General features: G+C 49.0%; 6 protein-coding genes across 6 annotated transcripts; 1 reads left to right on the top strand and 5 right to left on the bottom strand.

Moving 5' to 3' along the window:
• Nucleotides 1-1,200: 1,200 nt before the first annotated feature.
• Nucleotides 1,201-6,582, bottom strand: ABOM_002156 (Pfs domain protein; the record flags this gene model as incomplete). Its single annotated transcript, XM_022529286.1, has 5 exons — nt 1,201-3,491; nt 3,553-4,215; nt 4,264-4,901; nt 4,964-5,489; nt 5,556-6,582. The coding sequence occupies 5 exons, from the start codon at nt 6,580-6,582 to the stop codon at nt 1,201-1,203; spliced, it is 5,145 nt and encodes a 1,714-aa protein (XP_022391999.1).
• Nucleotides 6,583-9,149: 2,567 nt separating this feature from the next.
• Nucleotides 9,150-10,954, bottom strand: ABOM_002155 (amino acid transporter; the record flags this gene model as incomplete). Its single annotated transcript, XM_022529285.1, has 7 exons — nt 9,150-9,233; nt 9,294-9,437; nt 9,495-9,692; nt 9,758-9,972; nt 10,054-10,194; nt 10,245-10,663; nt 10,728-10,954. Coding segments are annotated over 7 exons (1,428 nt in total), but the record flags the coding sequence as incomplete, so codon positions are not given.
• A 2,005-nt stretch (nt 10,955-12,959) lies between these two features.
• ABOM_002154 (uncharacterized protein) lies at nt 12,960-13,407 on the bottom strand (the record flags this gene model as incomplete). The annotated part of the gene is made up of 2 exons (XM_022529284.1): nt 12,960-13,313; nt 13,396-13,407. The coding sequence occupies 2 exons, from the start codon at nt 13,405-13,407 to the stop codon at nt 12,960-12,962; spliced, it is 366 nt and encodes a 121-aa protein (XP_022392001.1).
• A 1,279-nt stretch (nt 13,408-14,686) lies between these two features.
• ABOM_002153 (phosphomannomutase) lies at nt 14,687-16,399 on the top strand (the record flags this gene model as incomplete). Its single annotated transcript, XM_022529283.1, has 1 exon — nt 14,687-16,399. The coding sequence occupies one exon, from the start codon at nt 14,687-14,689 to the stop codon at nt 16,397-16,399; it is 1,713 nt and encodes a 570-aa protein (XP_022392002.1).
• Nucleotides 16,400-17,606: 1,207 nt separating this feature from the next.
• ABOM_002152 (cellulose-binding protein) lies at nt 17,607-19,163 on the bottom strand (the record flags this gene model as incomplete). Its single annotated transcript, XM_022529282.1, has 2 exons — nt 17,607-18,737; nt 18,792-19,163. 2 exons carry the CDS (start codon nt 19,161-19,163, stop codon nt 17,607-17,609), a joined length of 1,503 nt encoding a protein of 500 aa, XP_022392003.1.
• Nucleotides 19,164-20,745: 1,582 nt separating this feature from the next.
• Nucleotides 20,746-21,198, bottom strand: AfusinC (Defensin domain protein; the record flags this gene model as incomplete). Its single annotated transcript, XM_022529281.1, has 1 exon — nt 20,746-21,198. One exon carries the CDS (start codon nt 21,196-21,198, stop codon nt 20,746-20,748), a length of 453 nt encoding a protein of 150 aa, XP_022392004.1.
• Nucleotides 21,199-22,445: the final 1,247 nt, after the last annotated feature.

Genomic DNA, 22,445 nt, shown 5'->3' with positions numbered 1-22,445 from the left:
TTACTGATCAGCCCTTGCATCCAAGAATTGGTTGGGTTCAGCGTGACATATTTGAGCTGAAGTTGTAACAGGATGGCTGAATTTTGGGGTTTACGGCAAAAAGTCACACTCGTACTCATGCATTACTTATTAACACGCTAGCTTCATAAAACGATCTGTTCTCGATCTTAGCGTCCTTACCTACCCATTTAACAGGTAGGTGGCATATACGAAGAGAAGATCTTTGGGTATATCATGACAAAGTCTGTGAAACTTGCGGCCGAGATAAAACCTGAAGACAGCCCTTGGTCGAACTATACTTTGGCAGTTGTACTTAGTTACCCTGGGATATATTATGTAAACAATGGACTGTCCCTCCAACAGGAAGGGTCCTGACGTGTTATTACTGTCACACTTCAGTCAGCTCTGCCATCCAAGCTATGGAAAGAATGCACGTGCATATTCAACAATTAGCGGGGACAAATGGCAGGTCGAGGATGGTGTCGTACAGTTCAGCAACTGTTCCCACAAATGATACAACAGGCGCACCATAAACAAACAGGATGGTGACACATTTTGCCTAAATAGTACGTTGTACTCCGTGGCAGAGCGCCTTGCGTATAGCAGAAACTTATTTGTCGGGGAAGGACTCTAATGTTAGTAGATTCCACATGTAGGTAAGGGATGAGCATCAATTGAGGTTAATCTGCTCTATAAACTTCCAACGAGGGTTTATTCCCTCATTATAGCCCCAGTCAAAATGTCTGTACGACAAAGTCCATACCTAGGTAAGGCTTATGGCATTCTGGAGAAGCGAGTATACAACAACCAAATAACCAAGTTTAACATATACATTATGCAGAACCGTTATACATGTTTCGTGGGCTATAAATGCAGGCACGGTGTTTTTGTTTCACAGCGGTACTTTCTCTGCAAATTACAACACTAAATTGCGGACTCTTTCCCCTCTCGCATGTTGTGTTGTATGGGTCTATTCGCATTCTAACCGTCATCTCATATCCATCCCATACATAGGGGAGTCGACAGAAAGCCCCCAAATACAAGTGTACATATCGATTCAGGTGATCGCCTTGCTGCCCTTGAAACAGATGACACCGTAGCATACTAGCATTGTCACTTCGCCGCTGGATTGTTGCGTCTTTTGAGATGCCGACATCTGTGGCTCTTCGCCATCGACCTCAGCCAGCATCGGAATACAATTCAATATCTTCGGGCTCTCTTTAGCGGCAGAGGACGATCATGGTCAGCACGTCGTGCAGCCCGTTTCTGCTTCTGCAAATGTCCTAGCCCCGTCGGCTCTTCCAATCGTGATGGAACTCTGACGGCCGTTTCATGAACGCTATCGCGCATCTGAGACAAGAAAAATTTGGCGTAAGCAGCCGCCGTGGCAGCAGCATATTCCTGCCACTGTTTGTTCTTATGCGAATCGGCATAATCGCAAATGCCCCGAATGACAAGGCAGTCGGTGGTTCTCATGACTCCTGCCCCCTCCATCTCAACACAGATTACGTTTTCCCGGGCCAGGCGGTCTCGGTGTCTTGCATCTCGAACAACTTGGTTGCCGGATGCGATGAGGCCGTAGAAAGCTTTTGGGCCGTCATGCTGTCGAGATCTCGGCCGTCGACTACCGATGCAGTCGTCACAAGTCGATTTGCCCTTGACATGAATGTAATCGGGGTCGAATAGCGTGTCTCTATCTGCGCCTGGATATTGATATTCCAGTTTCTTCGAGGCGATTACATTGAGATCGTCAAGAAGCGGGTTCAGAGCGGAGTCAAAGGAGACCAAGCCATTAGACCGTATTTTCGTAATGACTGCTCGTAGAAAAGGTGGTGGTCGCTGTTTCTCCGCCGTTATCCTAAACTCAGAGTCCTGTATCCATTTCCCAACATCGACTTGGATCACACTGGTGCCAACAACGATATCACCAAGGCGTATATTCTGGGCTACTGAAGGGACTCCCCCTCCGATTCCAACGACCAGACAAAATTTGAGCCGTCGGAATGTTCGAATTAGATGGGAAGCGACGTTCGTGGCGGAATTCATACCATAATCATCATCTGGAAGCCCGGCAGCAACCACGTTAAATCCTTTCATCCGGCCAAGACAATAGGAGTTAGGATCATTCTCGTCCTTTTCTTCAAGATCAGGATGCGGTAAATCAAACAACGCACGGACAGCAAGAAGCTCTTTCCACAGTGCACACACAATCCCTACCTCGTAATCCTCATGAGTGATGCTTGGCGACAGTGATCTCGACAACGGCAATTTTCTACGACCCTCGACAGTGGCAGATGGAGCCAAGCTTGTTCCAAGCCCTGAATCATGGGAATCATCATCTGAATCGGACTCCGAATGATTCGGAGATGACAGAACGTCTTGTTCTGGATAGCCGGTGTCGTTCCATGACCACCGGAAGTCTCTATTATAGCCGAATACTACCGCGCCATGGCCCCACTCCCTTGATCGAACGGTATTGTGCTTCGGTATCCTCCTTCTGAAGTCTGAAGGTAAGATGACTTGCGCCAGTTCGGAATGTTCTGTCTGTTCCGGGCAACCGATGCATTTGCAAGTTCGAAGAACCTTATCTCGGGAATTGCACCAAATCAGTTGGCTGGTCAGTCGGACCGGGCTGCTATGTGGATGTCCAAACCGATCAATGATGTTGGCAAGATCATAACCGCTGACTGCAAGGTAGGATTTTCCTTCTGGCAATCTGCTCCAATAAGGGCATGGTTGGCTGGTATTAACTGGGCGAAGGATCTCGCCAAATCCCGTCCCGAATAGCGTTGCTGCGTGAATATCTCTGGTAAAGTCAACCCAACTTTTCCCTCTGGTCCCTAGTTTACAAAACCGAGGATGTAGCGGGTCTTCCTGGGTCGCCACGTCCTTGAAATCCCATCCTTCCAGGTTGCTCCGAGCCATATCGCGCGATGCTCCCTTGTCTTTGCCCATGATCTCTGCTTGATGGTCCATGATCCTCTCGAGCACGTTATACAGACGATCGACTCTATCTCGAATTCGCGCGGGAGGCAACGTTGTCTCGTCTGGCTCGCCCTGTTTCGCATGATACAATTGCAGAGATAGATTATCAGGGTTCAACAGAACCTCCATCGCAGAGCTAGGAGTGAACATCTTCTCTGGGCCTTTGACGTCGGTAGGACGTAACCGGAATGCAAAGCTAAGTGGATCGTTTCTGTTGAAATGGAGCGAAGCAAGAAGGAGGTGCAATAGAGCGCAGGCTCCATTCACCAGCCACCCTCGTTTTTCTCCCGCATCCCACATTACCACGTACTGTCTGGCAATCCATAAGAGCTTTTCAATATACTCGTCCCGAATCATTCGATACGGTCGGTCTTTGCTGCCGTAGGTAGCTGGATCGCCGCCTGTAATCAACTTGCCAGCCACGATAACTGTGTTGCTTAAGCCGCAGCGAGAGGACGGCGGTCGCAGCCAGGACCGATCGATCGAATAACTGGCATCTGCTGCTCCTAGTGGCCAGTTAGATTGCCAGGCCTTTTTGTCACTTCCAAAAATCATGCGATGACCTACCGGCATAGCATCTCGCGTCTGAACACCAGCCAAGGATATGGCGGCTCGACTCCAAATCGGCAAGTGTGATATGTCCTGCATGAGGCGCAATACCATTTAGATACGAGATGCGACCTCCACGCATGTTATAACACAGGTGCCACAATATCTCACTCTGGTCTCTGATGTGCTCTGTGGGAATCAATAAGCTAGAAAACCCTTTAATAAATAGCTTGCCACGAAAGACATCCACCCGGTTTGCGTGGACTAAACCCGCCAAAATATTGAGAGGAACTTCCAGGCCGGTGCCCTGTCCGGAACGGTACGGTATAGGAAAGCCCGTCACCACGATTGGATTTCGAAACAAGTCGTGCCAGCACTGTCCAACGGATGATGGAGGGCTTGCTTGCTCCTGGGTGTTAAGCTTGAAATCAATGCCACATGATATCCGTGTGATAGATGATGCTTGCGAAGTTGGACTTGAAGTATCTTCAACGCTGGCGCTGCTGATGAGTGGTGTGCAGTACGATATCCTGGAGTCGTAGGGAGAGGAACGGAGAGCAGAGCCTAGCCACGCAAATTGCTCACCAATCTCTGCAATTGACTCCCCTATACCAGTAACTTCAACGAGGAGGTCTTTTTCATTTACCCATGCCGCAAGTTGTGTATTGTCTGGAAGGGTACCTAGACACAATGATTAGCGTGCAAGGTGCAGACTGGGGAAAAGCGTACATCTATGTTTATAGCCGGGCCCATCGAGAAGCGTAGCTTCGACTAGCTGAAGGATACTGGCTCCAAATGATTGCCATGTTTGATGAAGATATTGCAAGCAGGTCAATGCTTGAGCATTTTTCCTGGTTCCTGTGATTGTGATTATTCTGCCAAGGAAGCCTTCTTTACTTATATCATATTCTTGCTCTTTCACGAAAGCCATAAGATCCCAGTTGAGAGTGAATTTTACCTGATAGATCGTTGGCTGGTCATAACGACTGACTATACGAGACGACGGCAAGGAATACAGAATTCGCTTGCGAATAGCTTCCCGAGCATTCGGCTCTGCAGGGTGCAAGTCAAGTTCCCTCCGAAGGCTTGCAAGTAGCCATTTGTACACTGGGCTGTCAATGATCAACTTCCTATAGGTTTCGAGTCCAGGGAGGTCTTTGTCATCATCTTCCATTGGTATATCATCTTCGACGGCTGGGCTCTCTGCCTCAGTGTCGATATGTGGCATATCGCAATCATCATCCAGATTCTGGTGCCAGAGATCCATGAGATCGCCTAGGTCCATTTTAGTGTCATCATTTGCTGTAACTTTGGAGTTGGTAAGTTCGTCAACCTTGTATTTCTTTTTCAGACCGCTTGCAATCTCACTATGGATCAATTTTATCAGCTCTCGCATAGGGATGACACGAAAGTCTGGAGAAGGACACACCCCCTGTATCGATGGATAAACACCATGATATCCCGGTGTACTTGAGTTGGGTCAGATTGACCAAACCTGATCGCAAACGCTTTCAAGAGCCGGAGAAGAATACCGTTGATTCTCTCTGGGAAACGCTGAGCGGCTTGATTGCACCGGACTTTGCTGAATAAATCATCCACCAATTCGGAGATATAGATCTGGTGATGGGAAGGGAAAATGCCAGGCCCGACTGTGTAGATAGATTCATTGTCGTCGCCGTGGTCCCCTTCTGAATTTCTCCGGCTAGCTGCCGTCGACGGTAACGATAATCCTTCCTCACCAGGGACTATCCTTTCAACATCGTGGACATATTCTGGGTATCCTTCTGGGCGCGAAACTTTCTTGTGGGTAGTAGATGCGTATCCAGAACCTGTTGGCGGTGCAATGGAAGTACGCTCCCTCTGTTGACTCAATTCAGGGATTGAGTCACTGCCTCCACTGTTTTCCATGTTTTGTGGCTGGGGTAACGGGGATAGCACAGAAACAGGGCCTGATGCTACATGTAGGATACTGCTTAGCAATAGGTCCTAAACAAGAGGTATGTCATGTCTGGAGGTCTCACCAGAATCTGGTATCGTTGCTTGAGCTCTTGGGATGCCGTCATTTTGAGCGGCTGGAATCACCAACAGAAGCTCCTTAGCATAGGCTGATGCCGCGGCCGCTGCATATCCTTGCCATGCCCTGTTTCTGTGTGAGTCGGCATAGTCAGAGATGCCCCGGATGACCAGACTTGGCAAGGTGTCCATGAGTCCCGCGGCTTCCATTTCCAAGCAAAATACCCCTAGCTCCTGGCCCATTCGATCCCGGAATATGCCATCTCTCACCACTTGATTACCGGATGCAATGAGTCCATAGTGGACGACGGGCTCCGCATGCTCTCGTTCTGGTCGTAACATCAGCTGGGATGGATCGCAATCCGCACACGATTCTAGTCCGACATGAATATATTCGGGTTTGAATAGACAATCCTCTACTGGTCGCGAAAAGCGTTCACCTAAGTCAGGCGGAAGTTCTGCTTGTATATGGGAAACATATCTTCCCACTCTGTCAAGACCCACAGCACGAGCTGTACAATGGGCGGCAAGGGCAGATGATAGAAACGCAGGGGGTTGATTCAGCCTACTGATCTGCTCGAATCGGCCATTCAGTGCTTTACCATAATCGAACTGAATCACTCCCCCAGCTGCGTCCGTCGGCTGGCTCACTACAACATCGCCCAGTCGAATATCTGCGTTGCTGCTTGGGACCCCGCCGCCAATACCGACTGAAAGTATAAAGCGGACGGCAAGAAAAGTAGACAACATCGGCATTACCACAGCCGCAGTTGACTTCAAACCATATTCACCAATCGGTAAGCTAGCAATGACGATGTTGTGATATCCAATACGTCCAAGAACATATACATTGCCATCGCCCGGTAGTTGAGGTAACGGTGGATGTACTTCATCTAGCATCAGCCGGGCAGCTGCCATCTCCGGAGCTACGGCACAAATCCATCCGACCGTGTAATCGTCGTGTCGTCGAGATGTGCTGGACTCCTCCTGGTGGAGAGCACGAACGGCGCTTTTGGATAGTCTCGAGGACGTCATCTCTAACGCGGGTCACTGTCAGACCGCAATGTATGAAGAACAAGAGAGGATGCCAATATCCAGGAGCGTAGGTTGTTAGAATGACCGTCAGTTTGGGCAGGAGTGGGCGGGGCTGAGAACGAGGCTGAGCTTTAGGCTGATCGACCTTGCTGACTTTTTCCGAGGCACATCGATACAATACATAGACGATCCATTAATCCTCATCGGATGGTCCTCACCGGGCTTTCCTAGTCCCAGACTTCCCCTCGTATCGTCTCGAAGACCTGCTGCGACACTACTGCGGCTTCACCTCGCTGTCCGCCCAGCTCCCGGTAAGGACTAGAGCAATGACGACCAGGCAGTTTCACATCCACGACATCCTCAAATCCTTTCACAAGGTCACTATGAAACAATTCAATAACAATGTCGTTGTTCAAGTAGTTGAGCGCTGTATTCTTGGCGATGAGGGTTCTTTCGAAGCACTGACCCCCCGGAACTGATTAGTGACAGAATGGACCGAGCTTTAGAGGATATCGCGGGTAAGAACAAAGTTCTTTTAAGTGTTGCCCGGGAGCTTTACGTACCTTCGGGAGCTCTTGTCTTCTCTAACAAGAGTGTCGAAAGTGGTTGGGCGCAGAAGATAAGCCTTATGCGTCCGGATATCAATTGAAAGCTGCTTTCCGTGCCAATGACAGTGCCACTGCCAAGTATCTTCTTCATAGTGTATGGGGCCCGATGAGCAATCCATCACATACCAATTATACTGGCTGCATGTGGGAAGTCCTGACGGCCGATGGTGCTCCTGGACTTGGTTCTGGTACATCCTTATGTCATGCTTGGAGCTCAGGCCCTACCGCTGATATGAGCCGCTATGTTCTTGGAGTCCAACCTGTGATTCCGGGCTTCAAGGAGTGGAAGGTTGCTCCCCAATCATTAGACCTCGACTGGACCAAGGGGGCCTACCCAGTTCCAGGAGGCAGATCAATGTGGACTGGTCGTTTGACAGCAATGACTTTCTACACATGATTGTTACTAGCCCTAATGGTACCAAAGGCACAGTCTATCTCCCTACCCCTCTGAAGAAGACTTTGCAGAGATACAATGCGACGGGTTTTCTTTCGGATGAGAAGGGTTGCTTTAATGTCCAAGGTGGTGAGACGTTTTCAATCCATCAAATGAACTAGGCTGCATTGTTAGAGCATCTATGCTCTGGCATCTCTGCTATGGGAATATCTGAATGGAATGCTAAGGGGTTACTTTTGAAAGAATCTTCTATGTCTTTCAGTAGATATTTTCATTTTCTGTTTCTCTATCGTATTGCAGTAGTCTTATACTCTTTGATCTTGTTAGAGCTTACTTTTGCTCTCTTTGGAAATTAATAATCTTGCCAGTATCCCCACTATGAGCATGAATGACACTTCTGCGTATGTATACCCCCTCTGGACGAACTAAGTTGCAAAGTACAACTATCATCTAGCCCCCTCCAGAATGCATGGAAAGGCTATCATGAATATATCTAACAAGATACACTTAGGACAGCGGCGAGCAACGCGGTACCGCCACCGTACGTATACACATTTTTTCCACATAGGCTTCGACTTTGAAGATAAGATCGGAGCCAGAATATTGAGCTATGTAAGAATTATGGTGGAACCATTACCCAACAAATCTTGATCTGTCAGGACAATAATTGCCTTTCAATTTCTACTTTCTTGGTCCAGTCGCCCTCTTAAGTGTCTGGCAATGGGCCTTTTACAACTCATTCACTACGGACTCGTTGCGAACGACACCTCGGTGTGTTGAAGAGTCCGACACCCAGTTATATCACGGACGGGGGTGGCTGGGAATTAACACCCATTATAAAGAATCTTCAAGAGCGAACACATGAATAGAGTGTCCTCTCTATTCTCCTATCTACTGTCTCGTTGGACGCATTAGACCAGTACAACCTCCACTTCCCGGACAAACGCCAGAGAAAGTATGAAACAGGCAAGCAGTTCCAGTAGAGCGCTATAGCATATGAGGAAAGACTCTCCTATTGGCGTCTCTCGCCGATCTTGACTCTTCCATCCCGAATACAGCCCCGAATGACTCTGTGGGGGTGTAAATACAATCCCTCGTGGTTTTACAAATGCCACTCGGCTTCCGGCCCACCCTGTCTGACGTACTAGCAGATTACATGGAGTTCCCGCCGTTGCCCGATTATATCTTACTGGTGGATGTGTGCTATCTTTCACCGCTGGCTCTCGGTGAAGTCGTTAGGATCACTGTCGGGCCGATCGCTTCGACGTATCGAGCCTGCTAGTGTCAGATAGCCAACGTAGCAGCAATGGCGGCATTGACCACGGTTTAAATGGTATATAAATTGAGCTACAAGTACCAAAGCATGGTCGATTTCACCATCTGGGAGGTCTAAATAATAATATATCTTCGTTGCATATGTCTACTTACACCTGACGCCCATTGCTGTGAAAGAACCGGTACACACATAGTCGTAAATATCATAAAGTTCGGACGCTGATGTTCCAAAAAGATCCATGTGGCACATATAATTACCACACATACTGGTACAGAAAGGAGACAAATCACTAGGCAGTGTTCGCACATGAAAAGCTTTGGCTACTGGGGTCGTCATGGATAGCCTTGCCAGAGCTGTACAGACCAAGTCCGCACTAGATATTGTTAATACGAGGGATACTACGCGATATTCGGGATTCATAGACTGCACTTACCATGACAATTCCGAGACAAATACATAATGTATTGAATAGCGTCAAGAGGGTTTTTTTCGGTGACGAAAACCAGAGGTCCTTGTTCATATACAACCAGAAGGCACCCGGTAGTCCAAAGCTGAACCAGCTAGCGAATAATGCAGTCTAGAGCTCTGTTGTCAGTATGACAGCGTCTATCCTTTAGATCTCGTGAAAACACACCATTAAGCTCAGTAGATTACTAAACACGGGAATAGCAGAAGCAATAACCCAAGCAACAACCCACAGTGCTACAGCGATCCCAATCCAGGAACCTACAGCAACGAAATCACGCTTATGCATGCGATCGGTGCCGGCGAACACACGCGTATATATCGATTTGCAGGCGATATGGCCGTTAATGACGCCGGCAATGAGGATCTGCGACTGTTAGCCGGCAAGGTCCACATGAAATCGAGTTCAACCATTAGTGAATGCATTCTTACCGTAGGCAAGGCAATGCCATAAGCAATTTTCCCAACCAGTGGCCCAGCAGAGCCAAGTGCTGGAGATTCAACCCCCTCACCAGCATATCGGTAAATGACAACCCCGCAAACGAGATACAGAGATATGTCGATGCATTGTAGGAGTGACAGCGCCTTTGGAAAGTCTTTGGGGTCTTTCAATTCCGCAATGATGTTGAAGAAAGCGTTATGGCTAGCTGTGTTTGGTCAGCTTTGACTTCCTCTAGGGCCCAACGGCCAGTGTTTGTCCATTGTATTCCTTGTTTGGCTTCACTCACCATAGGAGAGGGCTATATTCAAGGCCGAAGTCACGCCGGTTACCAGGCTTGGGTGGTTAATAGCCGTAGTAACAGCCTCCGGTCTCTGAATACCAATTGCAATCATGGCAATCATAACCGCGCTGAAGATACTAATAAACGCTGTTATGCGGTTAGTTGGTGCTATAGTGCGTGTGGGGGATGCAACTCACAAGCCAAGGAGAGCCAGGACATCTTTGCCAACGTCCGCGGCAATGACATCAAGAGCGAAATGACAAGGCCGACGATACCAAAGACAATGGAGCAGGTGCCGTGATTGGTAAGGGTATTCATGGCGACCGTAAAAGTCAATATATGACTTGCCATGAGGAACACAAGAAACAGCATCTGTCCGACGAACAGCAGCTCCCGCCCGAATGGACCCATCAACATCTCGCCAGCATCGGCCATGCTCGAGATATGAGGGTATCTCCATTTAAACTGTCCAATTACATAGCCTGTATATGATGCTATGAGACCTAGTGAGATCAGGATAATGATTGCGGGGACGAAGCCAAGATTTGCGATGGCTGCTGGTAATGACAGGATGCCCAAGGATATAGTCTCAGCGACCATGAGTAGTCCACATTGCCTAAAAGTCATCATGTCCATTAGAACGCTGGTCTGTGTTAGGAAGTCTAGTATGATCCTCTTACCACCATTTCAAGACCTTGTACTTCACCTCCGCATTTGACTCGTCTCCAAAGACATCCTGGCGAGCCGGCGTGGGCTCTATCTTTTTCTCATCGATGTTCATTGCATCTGGCATTTCATTCCGTTGCTCTTCCAGACCTGACACAATACTACCCGAGGGGGAAACATCGACGATCTGGGAACTTGACGTTACTCGAGGCATGTGTTCAGATGGTGGTTCTCTCTGGGGCTTGTTTCACAGGATTCAGTCAGAGACGCAAAGGTGCAAGCTGTAGGGGCCGAGATAATGTGAATTCGAACGGAGTGGAAGGAGTGAAAAGCTCGGAGGAAGAGTAAGAGGCCGTATAAGCGCGTTGGGGACGGATCTTACATATACGATGGGGCAGCAGAATGGGAGGAAGACGACGGCTCGGGGCCACAGAAGTGTTTGCGGGGAACATGGCATGTGTACTCCAATCAACAGCACAACAAGGAATGGTCAGGTATACAAACCAGATTGGAGCAAAGTGGAGATGAATGGGGATCCGGGGGTAATGTGGACTATGATAGGAGCCCATGATGGATACCGTTGATACGAGATAGAGATTGCTGATATTTACCGCACACCCTTACCCAACTAGAATTAAGGCTTTGGCTAAGATAGTCATTTCGTTTCAGCTTGCTAGTATTCCATACTCCTTCTGCAGCAGGATCTTCCTTCCACGATCCATGTCGGTAGAGTGGGATGACAGTACCCCGGGTTTTGTATAGACCCCGAAGTTATCATTAATCTGGGGAATAACGACAACTGATCACATTACTGAGGGGCTCCAAACATTCCAGCGTTTACCCCTGATGGTGTAGGCGGTGCTGCATCCATCTGTTATTATCCCCAGCCGTGCATAGGGCTCCATCGTAGATACTCTCTTCAGGATGTCTTTCCCGGAGTCACTTTCCTATTACGGCTGGTAAGGGATCTAGAATTGAGGTCTTTTTCATGGTGCAGACAAGTAGCCATTGTATGGCCCACTCTCTCTGGGATTAACCGTGGTGCAGGAACTTTGGTCCAAACCTGTACTTTGCATGCCAGTACTGTACATCAGAGAAATTGACATCTTTCGTTAACATCCTTCATTCAGTAACTCCCCGTTCTATCGGATAGGCTACAGTGGTATAGAAGCTCCAGAGATAAGATTTCCAGCTCGCTCTTCTGCAGACCCGCTCTATGGTAGATCCATCCTGACCTCTTAGACCCTCGGCTTCGGAAAGCCCTTCCCAATGAGGGAGGATCTGATCTTCCTCGGAAAAAGGAACAACACTGGAGACTCACCCAACACTTGGACCTTGCGCTCACGGCCTCAATGCTCCTTATCTTTGTCTATCATGCTCCCAGGGCCATATGGTAAAAGTAGCCCCATGACCCTGTCTCTGTCCTATCTGTTTCGTGCCCGGCCATGCTAGCGCCGAGGAAGAATCTTGCCACTTCCCCGGGACCTTCTCGCCATGTGCACTGCACAACCAACGGCGGGCGCGTATGGCATAACTTCGAACACTATTTTCCATATACTGCAGTAAGCGGTAGATAAAAACTGTGCTTCGTTACGCCGGATGGTGCCGATCCAATGCTGGATAAAAATAATCCCAGCAGGTCGGGTACGCCCCAGAATTCAACGCCATCGTGCCAGTATCTTAACAGCTTAAATTTCGATACTCTTGTTGGATTTGCTGAGGGCCATTGCGGATTGATGGCACGATGAATATGCTGTCTTGGACGCAGTGCCACAGCATCATATTCCTTCCTCTAGGGGGACTTTTAACACCACTATCAGACATGCCTACACTCATTCGTCACACTGCTCAACGTACCTCAATCGTACTATTTCTCCACGAAGGAGCACTAGCTCCGAAATCTCGTTGATCGTGATGCCGTAAAATCCTGGTTGGTTGACAACATCTGCAAGAAAGTCATGAATCTACTCCGGTCAGTCACATAACAAGTCTTTCCCCATATATAGGGTCTACCTGGTTCAGTGTGTATGTATAAGCAATGCGGAGGCCGAGTTGCCCGTTGAAGGCCATCAGAATATTCTCCGTCATTATGCGAATGCCACGTGCAATAACGTTATAGGGAACCGGACGCTTACTGCGTTACATATGGCTCCAAGGGAACTCAGGACGAGAAGGCCTCAAAACAAGCTCGCATTGTTTCCTATAATTAAGACTAGCATCTAGAGCTCAATGGCAGGAACGACCGTTTACTCGGTATACTTCGAGTCCTCATCCTCCCAAACTTCAACCGTCGCAAGTTCCTTCGCTTTCAAAGCTTTCTGTCCCTTTGTAACCATTGTGTGGAGAACGGACATCAATCCTACTGGCTTCGTGATTTGCCAGACTGTGTCATCCATTTGGTCCCAAATGAAACATCGATTGTCTGATTCGAACATAGCCTCGGGGACGCCAGTTTCACGCCTGGAGGTCATGACAACCTGGGGGCTTGATAAGCCGAACCTCCTCGCCATCTTCTGGCCTTCACTTTCGGGGCCTTTCCAGATCAGTTCGAATTGAATTTCAGCTGGATCAGTGGTCCAGCCGTCCGGGATGCTCTCGAGCTGACGCTATCACGTTAGAAAACCTTGTTTTCTTTTTTTTTCTTTTTTTTTTCCACCTGTAGGCTTTAAACCGTTGACTTACAGGGAGGTCCATGATGCTGTGATATCAGGCTGGAGTGGTGTGGAAGAGATTGCCTTGGAGATAATACTGAAAGGTATTTGAATGTCAGATGTAAGGATGATGTCGCGAGCGGAGGTTCACGTGGCTTCGACCAAGGGGGTCCATTTATTGCTATATAGTTTACAACCCGTAGTCTATCACTGTAGTTTCTAAGCACGGCAGTACAGTTGTATCTGGTGGACATAGGATCATGCCCTGATCGACTTGTCTTGGTTTGACTGATGACGAATGGATTTACATCATTCTACCAAGGGTTTGCTAGTGAATCATAAGCAGTATCATACAAAACTGTTTGTAGAATTACCATAATCATAATAATAGATTCCCAGGTAATACCGGGCATGTCAAGGTAATAGATGCTAGTTACATTGTACGTCAGTGTATCCTTCACTAATTCCCAGTTTCACGTGTTATCTAGTGTTTATCAAAAAATGGGTGGCAAAGACTAACTATACAGTATGATATCTTCTTAGTGAAGTGCAAAGCATAATGGGGCTAGGCGCTCCTGCCTAGTCCAACTCATCCCCCTCAGATTTCCTGTGACTTGTCTGGAGATAATATGAATTGCATCAATGAGGATCAATCCACATGCTAGCACATTTCCTGTTCTTTATGTGAGGCTGAGGGAACCCAGAGACGTGATGATGGTAGTGTTGCAATTAGTTTGTGTGTGCTTCTGGGACACATGGCGACTGATACTCAATCTGAGTTCTTCGTCCTGGGTCACATAGAGCTGGATCACCACTATGATAATTGGGCCTCATACCGGCTATATATATACATAGCGAGAATTAGAGATATCTCAGAGGAATATACGACCTAACACCATGATGGCCACTTGGGGTATGTTTAGGGACTATGCAAATTGAATGATTTAGAATAGAACCATGAAGAACCCAACATGATTTCGCATCGGCAAACCAGTTGAGGGCTATCGACTACTACTATCCAGTGCTGTGAACATGGTCGAGGTGGCAGGCGCGGGGTCACGAGATTTGAGACCGAGCTAAACCACGAGCGTCACCAGCGATATTCATCCGGCCAATCACCATGCTCCCGTCCCTCAATGTCGGTCACGTTTTCTGGCTCCACTTTTTGCAACGGGCCCACGTGATAGCCGCAAGCGTAAATATAGCAACATTTCAATCAACTTGTCAGGAACCCCTCCTACTTGTCATCCCCAGGATAATAGTCATAGCTCTTCAGTGAAACAGGAAGAAAGTAAACAGGAATCAGAGAAGAACCGAAGAGAATGGCTTCTACTTCCGCCTCCGACGCTCTTCGCGGCCACCTCGCCTATGAGCCGGTGCCCCTGAAATTCGGTACCAGCGGCCGCCGTGGCAAAGTGGTCGATTTGACGCAGCTGGAAATTTATACTAACGTACTGGCGGAGATTCGCTACCTCAAGTCTCTCGACCAACAGGATGGTGGTATTAAGCCCGGTGATGACTTCTATTTTGCATATGACCTTCGGCCCAGCTCCACAAGCTATGTGGAGGAGAGCCGCGGAGGACTCTCTCAAGCGGTAGAGCAGGCATTGAAGGATGAAGGCATGCATCCCATCAACCTAGGCGCCATCCCCACGCCGGCTCTGACCTACTATGCCCTGAAACATGGCAAGGGCAGTATTATGGTTACCGGAAGCCACATCCCGTTCGACCGCAACGGGTACAAACTCAACACTTCGAAAGGGGAGCTCCTGAAGAAGGATGAACAACCCATCAACAACAATGTTCAAGTCACTCGCGAGGAGCTACTCTCACAGCCATACACTGAGTCCCTTTTCAACGAGCAGGGTATGCTTCGCAGCGCCCCGTCCAACCTCCCACCCGTTGCGGCTGAAGGGAGAGCTGCATATATTCAGCGCTACACAGACTTCTTCCGAGGAGAAACCCTTCACGGAAAAAAGCTTCTCGTCTACCAGCACTCTGCCGTTGGTCGTGACGTCCTAGTAGAGATCCTCGAAAAGCTTGGGGCTGAGGTTGTCACTGCTGGCCGAAGTGACACATTCGTACCCATTGATACCGAAGCCATCGATCAAGTCCAGCTGGATACTGTCCAGAATCTTTACGACAGCACCGGACAGCAATTCGATGCAGTAGTTTCTACTGATGGCGACAGCGATCGCCCTCTTATCCTGGCCCCTGAAGGAGGAAAGCTCCGCTTCTTCGGTGGTGATCTGTTGGGTATGGTTGTCGCTGAATTCCTGGGTGCCGACTCCGTCGTGGTGCCTATCAGCACTAACGATGCCATGGACCGTGGCTCACTTGCTAGTGTCACTGAACCTAAGACGAAGATTGGTAGCCCTTACGTGATTGCTGGTATGCAGCACTCTCTCTCCAAGGGACGTCGTCGCGTCTGTGGATGGGAAGCCAACGGTGGCTTCCTCACTGGCTCTGATATCGAGCGCAACAACAATATCCTCACCGCGCTTCCTACCCGTGATGCTGTGTTACCTCTGCTCTGCGCTTTGTTTGCGGCGGGCAATCGCGGAATCACTCTACCCGAACTGTTCGCCACGCTGCCCAAGCGTTCCAGCCGTGCCGCTTTGATTCGGAACTTCCCCCGTGCAACGAGCTTGAAAATTATCGACCGTTTCTCCCCACCAGTCTCCGAGATGCAGGAGGTATCCTACCAGCCAGATCACGTTGTCGCTTACGACGGCAGCCGTGCTCAGCTTCAGGTTACGGAGTCTCATGCCACCAAACTCGAGCAGATCCGCCAAGAGCTTGAGACCGTGTTCTCCCCGGAATATGGGTTCTCTTCCATTGCCCGCCTGAACTACACGGACGGAGTTAGAATCATCTTCGCTAGCGGCGATGTTGCTCACTTCCGCCCCTCGGGCAACGCGGATGAACTTCGTATCTACGCCGTTGCTGACACACAGGAGCGTGCCGATGCAATTGCCTCTCAGGGTGTCGCTGAACCCAATGGCCTTCTCAGGAGCTTGGAGCGCACAGTTTAAGTGGCAGGCAGCGGATCATGGTCGGCACGTCTGTTTCTTTCGTCCGCTCTCGATGGTCAGTGTGATGGATCTTTGACGCGAAAAAGCTGAACATGTAACGCGGCCAATTTTTAAATAGAGAATCTTTCCAATCTACGCTTCTTGAGCAAAATGTTACATAGTATCCTATTTTAATCTTAACGGCTCCTTCCCGGCCAATGTTGTGGCAGAAGAATCAAAGTTTTGTCAACAGGCAACCCTTCCCAGAGAACACTCTCCCTCTCTCCACTGCACTTCAGCTTGACAATAAAGGACATTTGATAATCTAATAACCTTCAGAAGGTATGTAGTCGGTCTGAATAGCGAGGACATCAGGGTATCGATGTCATCTCTTGTGACACGCTTCGAACACCACATACCGTATCGGAATGATGGGCAGTGTACTCACCGCGTGGCCATAATACAAGAGAGTCAGACAACATACCGAGGCTAAAACTATCAAGAATCCAACATCGTATTCCCCAAAGCTTGAGCTTTACCCTTACCACTCCATTACCCAACCTTCGTTGAAGTGCTGCGAATCGTTCCTCTGACGACGTCAGGCTCCAGCAACCATTAAAAGCCTTTCGAAGGCATTATACTATCTAAGGCAATGTATGCGCCCGGCATACCATGACCTAGAGCAAGGCCTCTGTGCTGGTAAGCTTCTATGGACTACTGAGAGAAGAGATATCATGACTGTGAGAGATCGGGAGTGGTGAAGCCCCGTATTTCTGGGCCACGGTGACCGCTAAGGACATCAAAAACAAAGGTCATAGGGTCCTGGATCCCGTCCTGTCACTTCCCAAAATAGTGTCGTATACTATTGCTTTGCAGAGAGATCGGTCGCAGTGGACTGTAGCAAAGCCTCCCTTTGGACGGACAAATTGGCTTAAACTCTACGTTCATATCAAGCGGCACTAGAAGGAATTAAGAGAATTATGGAGTCGTACCACAATCTAAAATTCTCAAAGAAGATACTAACAGAGCTAAAGAAGCATATCAGGGCTGTGGCCATCTGATACACGTCAGCCTCGGATGTCGCATAGGCTCTATTGCTTGTACTGCTGTGCAGGTCAGGTTCCACTCGAATATGAACTTCATAACGTTACTTCATTATGCACATATCTATCTCAAATGCTACTTTCACATGCTATAGGTACAAGGGTTATGCATTGGTACAAACGTATCACCCAGAGGTCGTTTGGTTAGTAGTCTGGATGAGCACCCGACGGTAAGTTGTCAATGGATGAACGCCGTTATCCTTGACCTCCAAAACCAAATGCAGCAGCCAACAGCCAGAGGGGTTATCTCCCTTTCCATTGCAGCTGTCCTCGGCAACGGGGATCACGACCTGTGCCTGCTGGCCATTGTTCGCGGTAGTCAAGTTCAGGGCAGGGACCTGTCCTGCTACGTTCCAATCATCGGAGCCCGGCTCTTGGTACTGGAACCAGTTGTACGACAGCCGATCGCCATCGGGATCATAAGTGCCAGCGGTATCGAGGTTAATCGTTGATCCTGTCCCAGCCGTCACCTTGAGCGGAGCCAATTCCTTGCTTCCGTTAACCGAGACAACGGGGTGATGGTTCGCCTGGCTAACGTTCGCCGGGAGGGTCCACTGCATGCGGGCGGCAAAATCGTTCTGGTAAGCGTCACGCCATCTCCAAATAGTAGCATAGTTGGAGCTGAAGGTCTTGTTGTTGAGGCCCACCACGCGATCCGCGGCGTCGCTGTAGTGGTTGTAGTTGACGGCCGTTGAGGGGTCCACCTTGGTATATCTTCCACCCCATGATCCATAGCCGGGGTTCTCAGAGTCGCCCAGACCGTTCTGGATCAGGTACAGGAAAGTAGGGGTATCACCTTCCATGATGAACTTGAAATCGGGGTACGCCACACTACCATAGGGTCCGATCTGGATGTTGTCGCGCAGCCACTCATGAGTCACGGTGGAACTGTCAGGACCACCCTCATCCTTTCCGTAGTACGTCTCGCCCGAAATGGCGATCCAGGTCGCCAGGCCGTATTGGTTCCATCCGTGCGTGGATGAAATGTAGAAGATATCTGGGTAGTTCCGACGGATCCAGGCACCCGTGTCGTCTTGGTCGGAAATGGCATACACGCGCAGCTTGGATCGCATAGCAGCCGCCTCTTCGGATGAGGTGTTCTGGTGGATTTTAAACAACACCTGCGCTAGAACGTTCGTACCACCCCAAGCGAGGACCCACAGGGGCTTCTCGGATGGAGACAGAAGACGTTCGAGAAGCAGCTTTCCGCCGTCGCTGAGGGTGACGTTGCTTCCCACGGCTTTCATGCCATAGGTCTATTGCGAGTTAGTGGTTGTGTGATCGTCGGTTGCGAAAAACGGTTGACTTACTGCGGGGCCACTGCGCAGGATACTGCGGAAGTAATCTCCGGAGGCATACTGGGCATTGGGAGGAGCATGCTTGTTGAGGTTATCGGTGACATTGCCATAAGCGTTGATCACCTGCAGCATATCCTCTGGGTGCACTGCATCTCTGAGCCAAGTAGATGTCGATGCGACGAGACCCTCGGTTTTGAATTGGTTAGAGTAGAGGAGGTACCGTGTCAAGGACTCTTGGTCGTCTGGCTCATTCGAGATATCCGATAGGATAAACACCCGCGGTTTGTCCTGGTAGGTCAAGAGGGACGATGTGTTGACAGTCTTGCAGACGGCCTGTACTGCCAGAGTCCCTAGGACCGTAAGTCTCAGTAAGGACGCCACCATTTTGTTTATAGGTAGAATGGGCGACAAGTAAAATATGAGAAAAACGCGCCTGGGGGTGAAGGGTCATGCGGTAAATCCTCGTTTTATATCTCCCGTCCAGCATCCGACTTTGGATCCGAGATGACCCCGGGATCGAAGGTGCATTTCCTAACCGACCGATCGCGGCATGCCTGAACACTTCTCGGTTCCCTGCCGTCATACTCCATCCCCTCCATGTTCGCCAGCAATACCGAGAATTCCGGGTGAACAACCCCCACATTCCTCACGACCCATGTGGGATAGGGTGGAGAAAATACTCCACGGGGAACGGCGGGCTCGGACCTGACTGGTCCATTGCTTGGGAAAGATTGGGACGAGACCTCATGTATCCCGTTTATATGGCCAGAATAGGAAATCCTAACCACAGTTTAGCAAATTCTGCACTGTTTCCTGACTCTCAGCACACCGTTCAACCGTAAACTGGGTCTTGCATGATGTCAGTCAACATATTCATATCATGCCGGGAGAACGTTTATCTCGGTCATGATTCATGGCAATCCTTTAGTGTGAACAGCCACTGGTCTAACCCGGCTTGCAAAAACCCCAATCAAGTGAGAGATTTTCGCAACTTTTGCCCCCATTCTCTCGTACCCGTAAACGAACGAATTTGCCGATCCTCTACGTGCCGATTAGGTAATCATGTTCCGAGATCCAACTGTCGGCAAGCCGCAGGGTCCTTTGCCCATTCATTTGCAGACGGTAGACCATTGTAAACTCCCACATGCGGGTTCAAGATGGAAAGTAGGTTTAGCATACAACGATGGCTACTGTAAGACTAGCGATGGAAGAATTCTTTCGCCATTTCCAAGTTAAGTGATTATCGCTCTGTGTTGGAGGGTTTGTTGTTGCCGACTAAGGCTCAGACTGGGGGAATATATATCATTGTCGAATCAACTAAGGTGCGAAAACAGCGGGAAGAAGGATTGAATTGTTGAAATTATAGTCGAAAAAGGAATGAAACGGTGAGCTTAAATAATGTATGAGTGTTTCTGAACTTTAGTCAGGTATATGTAACTCTATATCACGACAGGGTTCATATATTGGAAGGGAAACCCTTTTGACAAACTAGAGTCGCCGGAATAGTAAACCAAGAAAATGTTTTAAGGGTTGTGTGCTGCGAGAGCATGCCACCACTATAAAGAACATAGAAGACAGGAAATAAGGCCAAACGCAATAGTAACGAAAGTCCTAGGTTATTCGCTGGCTGAACGCATCAGCATTGACCTTATGCTGAAACCACCTCCCACTTGTAATGCCGGCCACATTCTCTTTTCCACAATATACACGGAAAACTGCCTAGTGCTTGAGAGTATGAGGATTCCGTAGGCTTAGGCTACATTTTATACCCTCTATTAAGTATTGGAGTTTGCCAGGGAAATACCATTTTCAAAAATCACATACTCAATCATCCTATGAATTTCCACATTCGCACTAATTACAGAACAACCCAACAGCAAAAAGAATTGGACAAGAAGATAAAAAACCAGCCTTTTCCTCCATGACTTAATCTTGGAGATTAAGTATCAGATGTAATGCCCAGCATTCAGTTGCAGGTGCAAACTCCCTTGTCAGAGCACTGGCCACCGTTCTTTCCGATATAGTCACAGTGGGCTTCGCAGCAGAGTCCCTGAGCGGGAGGGACGAGGCTACAGCAGACGCTGCGCTGCTCGAGGGTACCCCTTGCATCGAGTTCTCCCGTAGTCTCCGTCTCAGCCGCGTCGTCAATTCCGAAGTCCTTCAGGACTTCGCGGATGGCGAGATCGCCATCGATCACCTCGTCACTGCGCTTGCTCTTCGGGTAGCAAGCGCAGATGGTATAGCCAGGGCAGCCATCGCGGGGGAGACAGCGACCACCCTTAGGGTTGCCCTGTCGCTCACAGACTTTGTTGCAACCATCGTTACCTCCCGCGAGGCAGGAGAGCGAGTTGTGGCACAAGGCCTCGGCCAAGGACGAGCAGACAATGAAGGTCGCAATAGCACCACCGAAGAACCGCATTCTGAAGGGTGTCTAAATTCCAAGATTGATTAATTCCCACTGAATGATCAAGTTTGGCTGGAATGCTTGGTCCCCTTACACTTTGGAGTTGGATGGAAAAAGGCACGTCAAGTGGATGGATGTGAGTTTCTTGATGATCAGGTAGGCAATTGACTCGTGGTTTTTGAGCTGTTGATGATTCTCAACCCAGCAGACTCCTAACCTGTATTTATATCCATCTTTCCCCAGAAGTTGTGTATCCCCGACCTCGTTGATCTCGTGTTCCTCGTGTTCAGCCTCCGAAGGGATAACCCTAAGTGTGCCTCCAGATGTGCCACCACGCCAGGGATTTCGTTGAACGGGAGAGATCTTCATGGAACACGAGACGTCTGTGTCATGAAAAAGAGTCGTTGAGACAGGCAGCAATGCCTATCCTATGCCAGTGATCCAATGTTGTTTTTCTTGGCCGATTCAATGTGTATTCCTTACGTATCTCAATGCTCGTATTCTAGGCTCGGCCGTCTCGGCACGCAGATCCACCAAAGCCACTCCCGGCCCCCCAGACGATAAGGCTGGCAAGGATCGACGCCTGGCTGAAGCTTTATTTCAAGAATAGCAACTTCGTATAATTGATGTTCTACCGTGATGCTCTCCAGCTCAAACAATAAACATGCTCATACGAGGTACACGAGCACGAACCCCGCGAACCGCAGATCACTATTCGAAACTGCCGATTTGCCATCATCAGGGAAGACTGATCCAATTAAAAAGCATTAACTTTCTTCAGCCTTCCACCGACAAGAAAGATCTGCAAGACTATTTAAGGAACAGAAGTCTCGATTTAGTACCGCCTGCCTGAGTAGGTAAGGGATAGGAGGCAATTCCCAAATACCGTCCGGCCACACAACACGAATGAGCCCTAAACAGCCTCGGGATTGCCCAAACGAGTTGCATTTTACGATTGGTCCTGATGATGAATATCTTACAGACCCACTGACCAAAGATCTCCGTCTGTTCGAGTCGTCGAGAAACACCCGTAGCTAGGACAATGTTGCACTTCCGGACAGCCCCTTGCATGCGGGCAAACACATGGTCGAGGAAGATGATACGTAAGAAAATCATACTGCAAATCGACGACAACACAGAACCGGTTGGGCAGCAGTAATTTGACTCGCTAGGAGTGACTAAACAGGCAGGTCCAGTTGGGCGGGTTCGCAAACTCATGAGTTTGCATTTCCTTCCTGTGCCTTCATCTCGTATGGACTTTT

This window comes from Aspergillus bombycis, assembly GCF_001792695.1.
Source record: "Aspergillus bombycis strain NRRL26010 chromosome Unknown contig00017, whole genome shotgun sequence".
Taxonomy (NCBI): Eukaryota; Fungi; Ascomycota; class Eurotiomycetes; order Eurotiales; family Aspergillaceae; genus Aspergillus; species Aspergillus bombycis.
The sequence above is the reverse complement of the archived record's forward strand: the minus strand, read 5'-3'. Positions and strand labels throughout refer to the sequence as shown.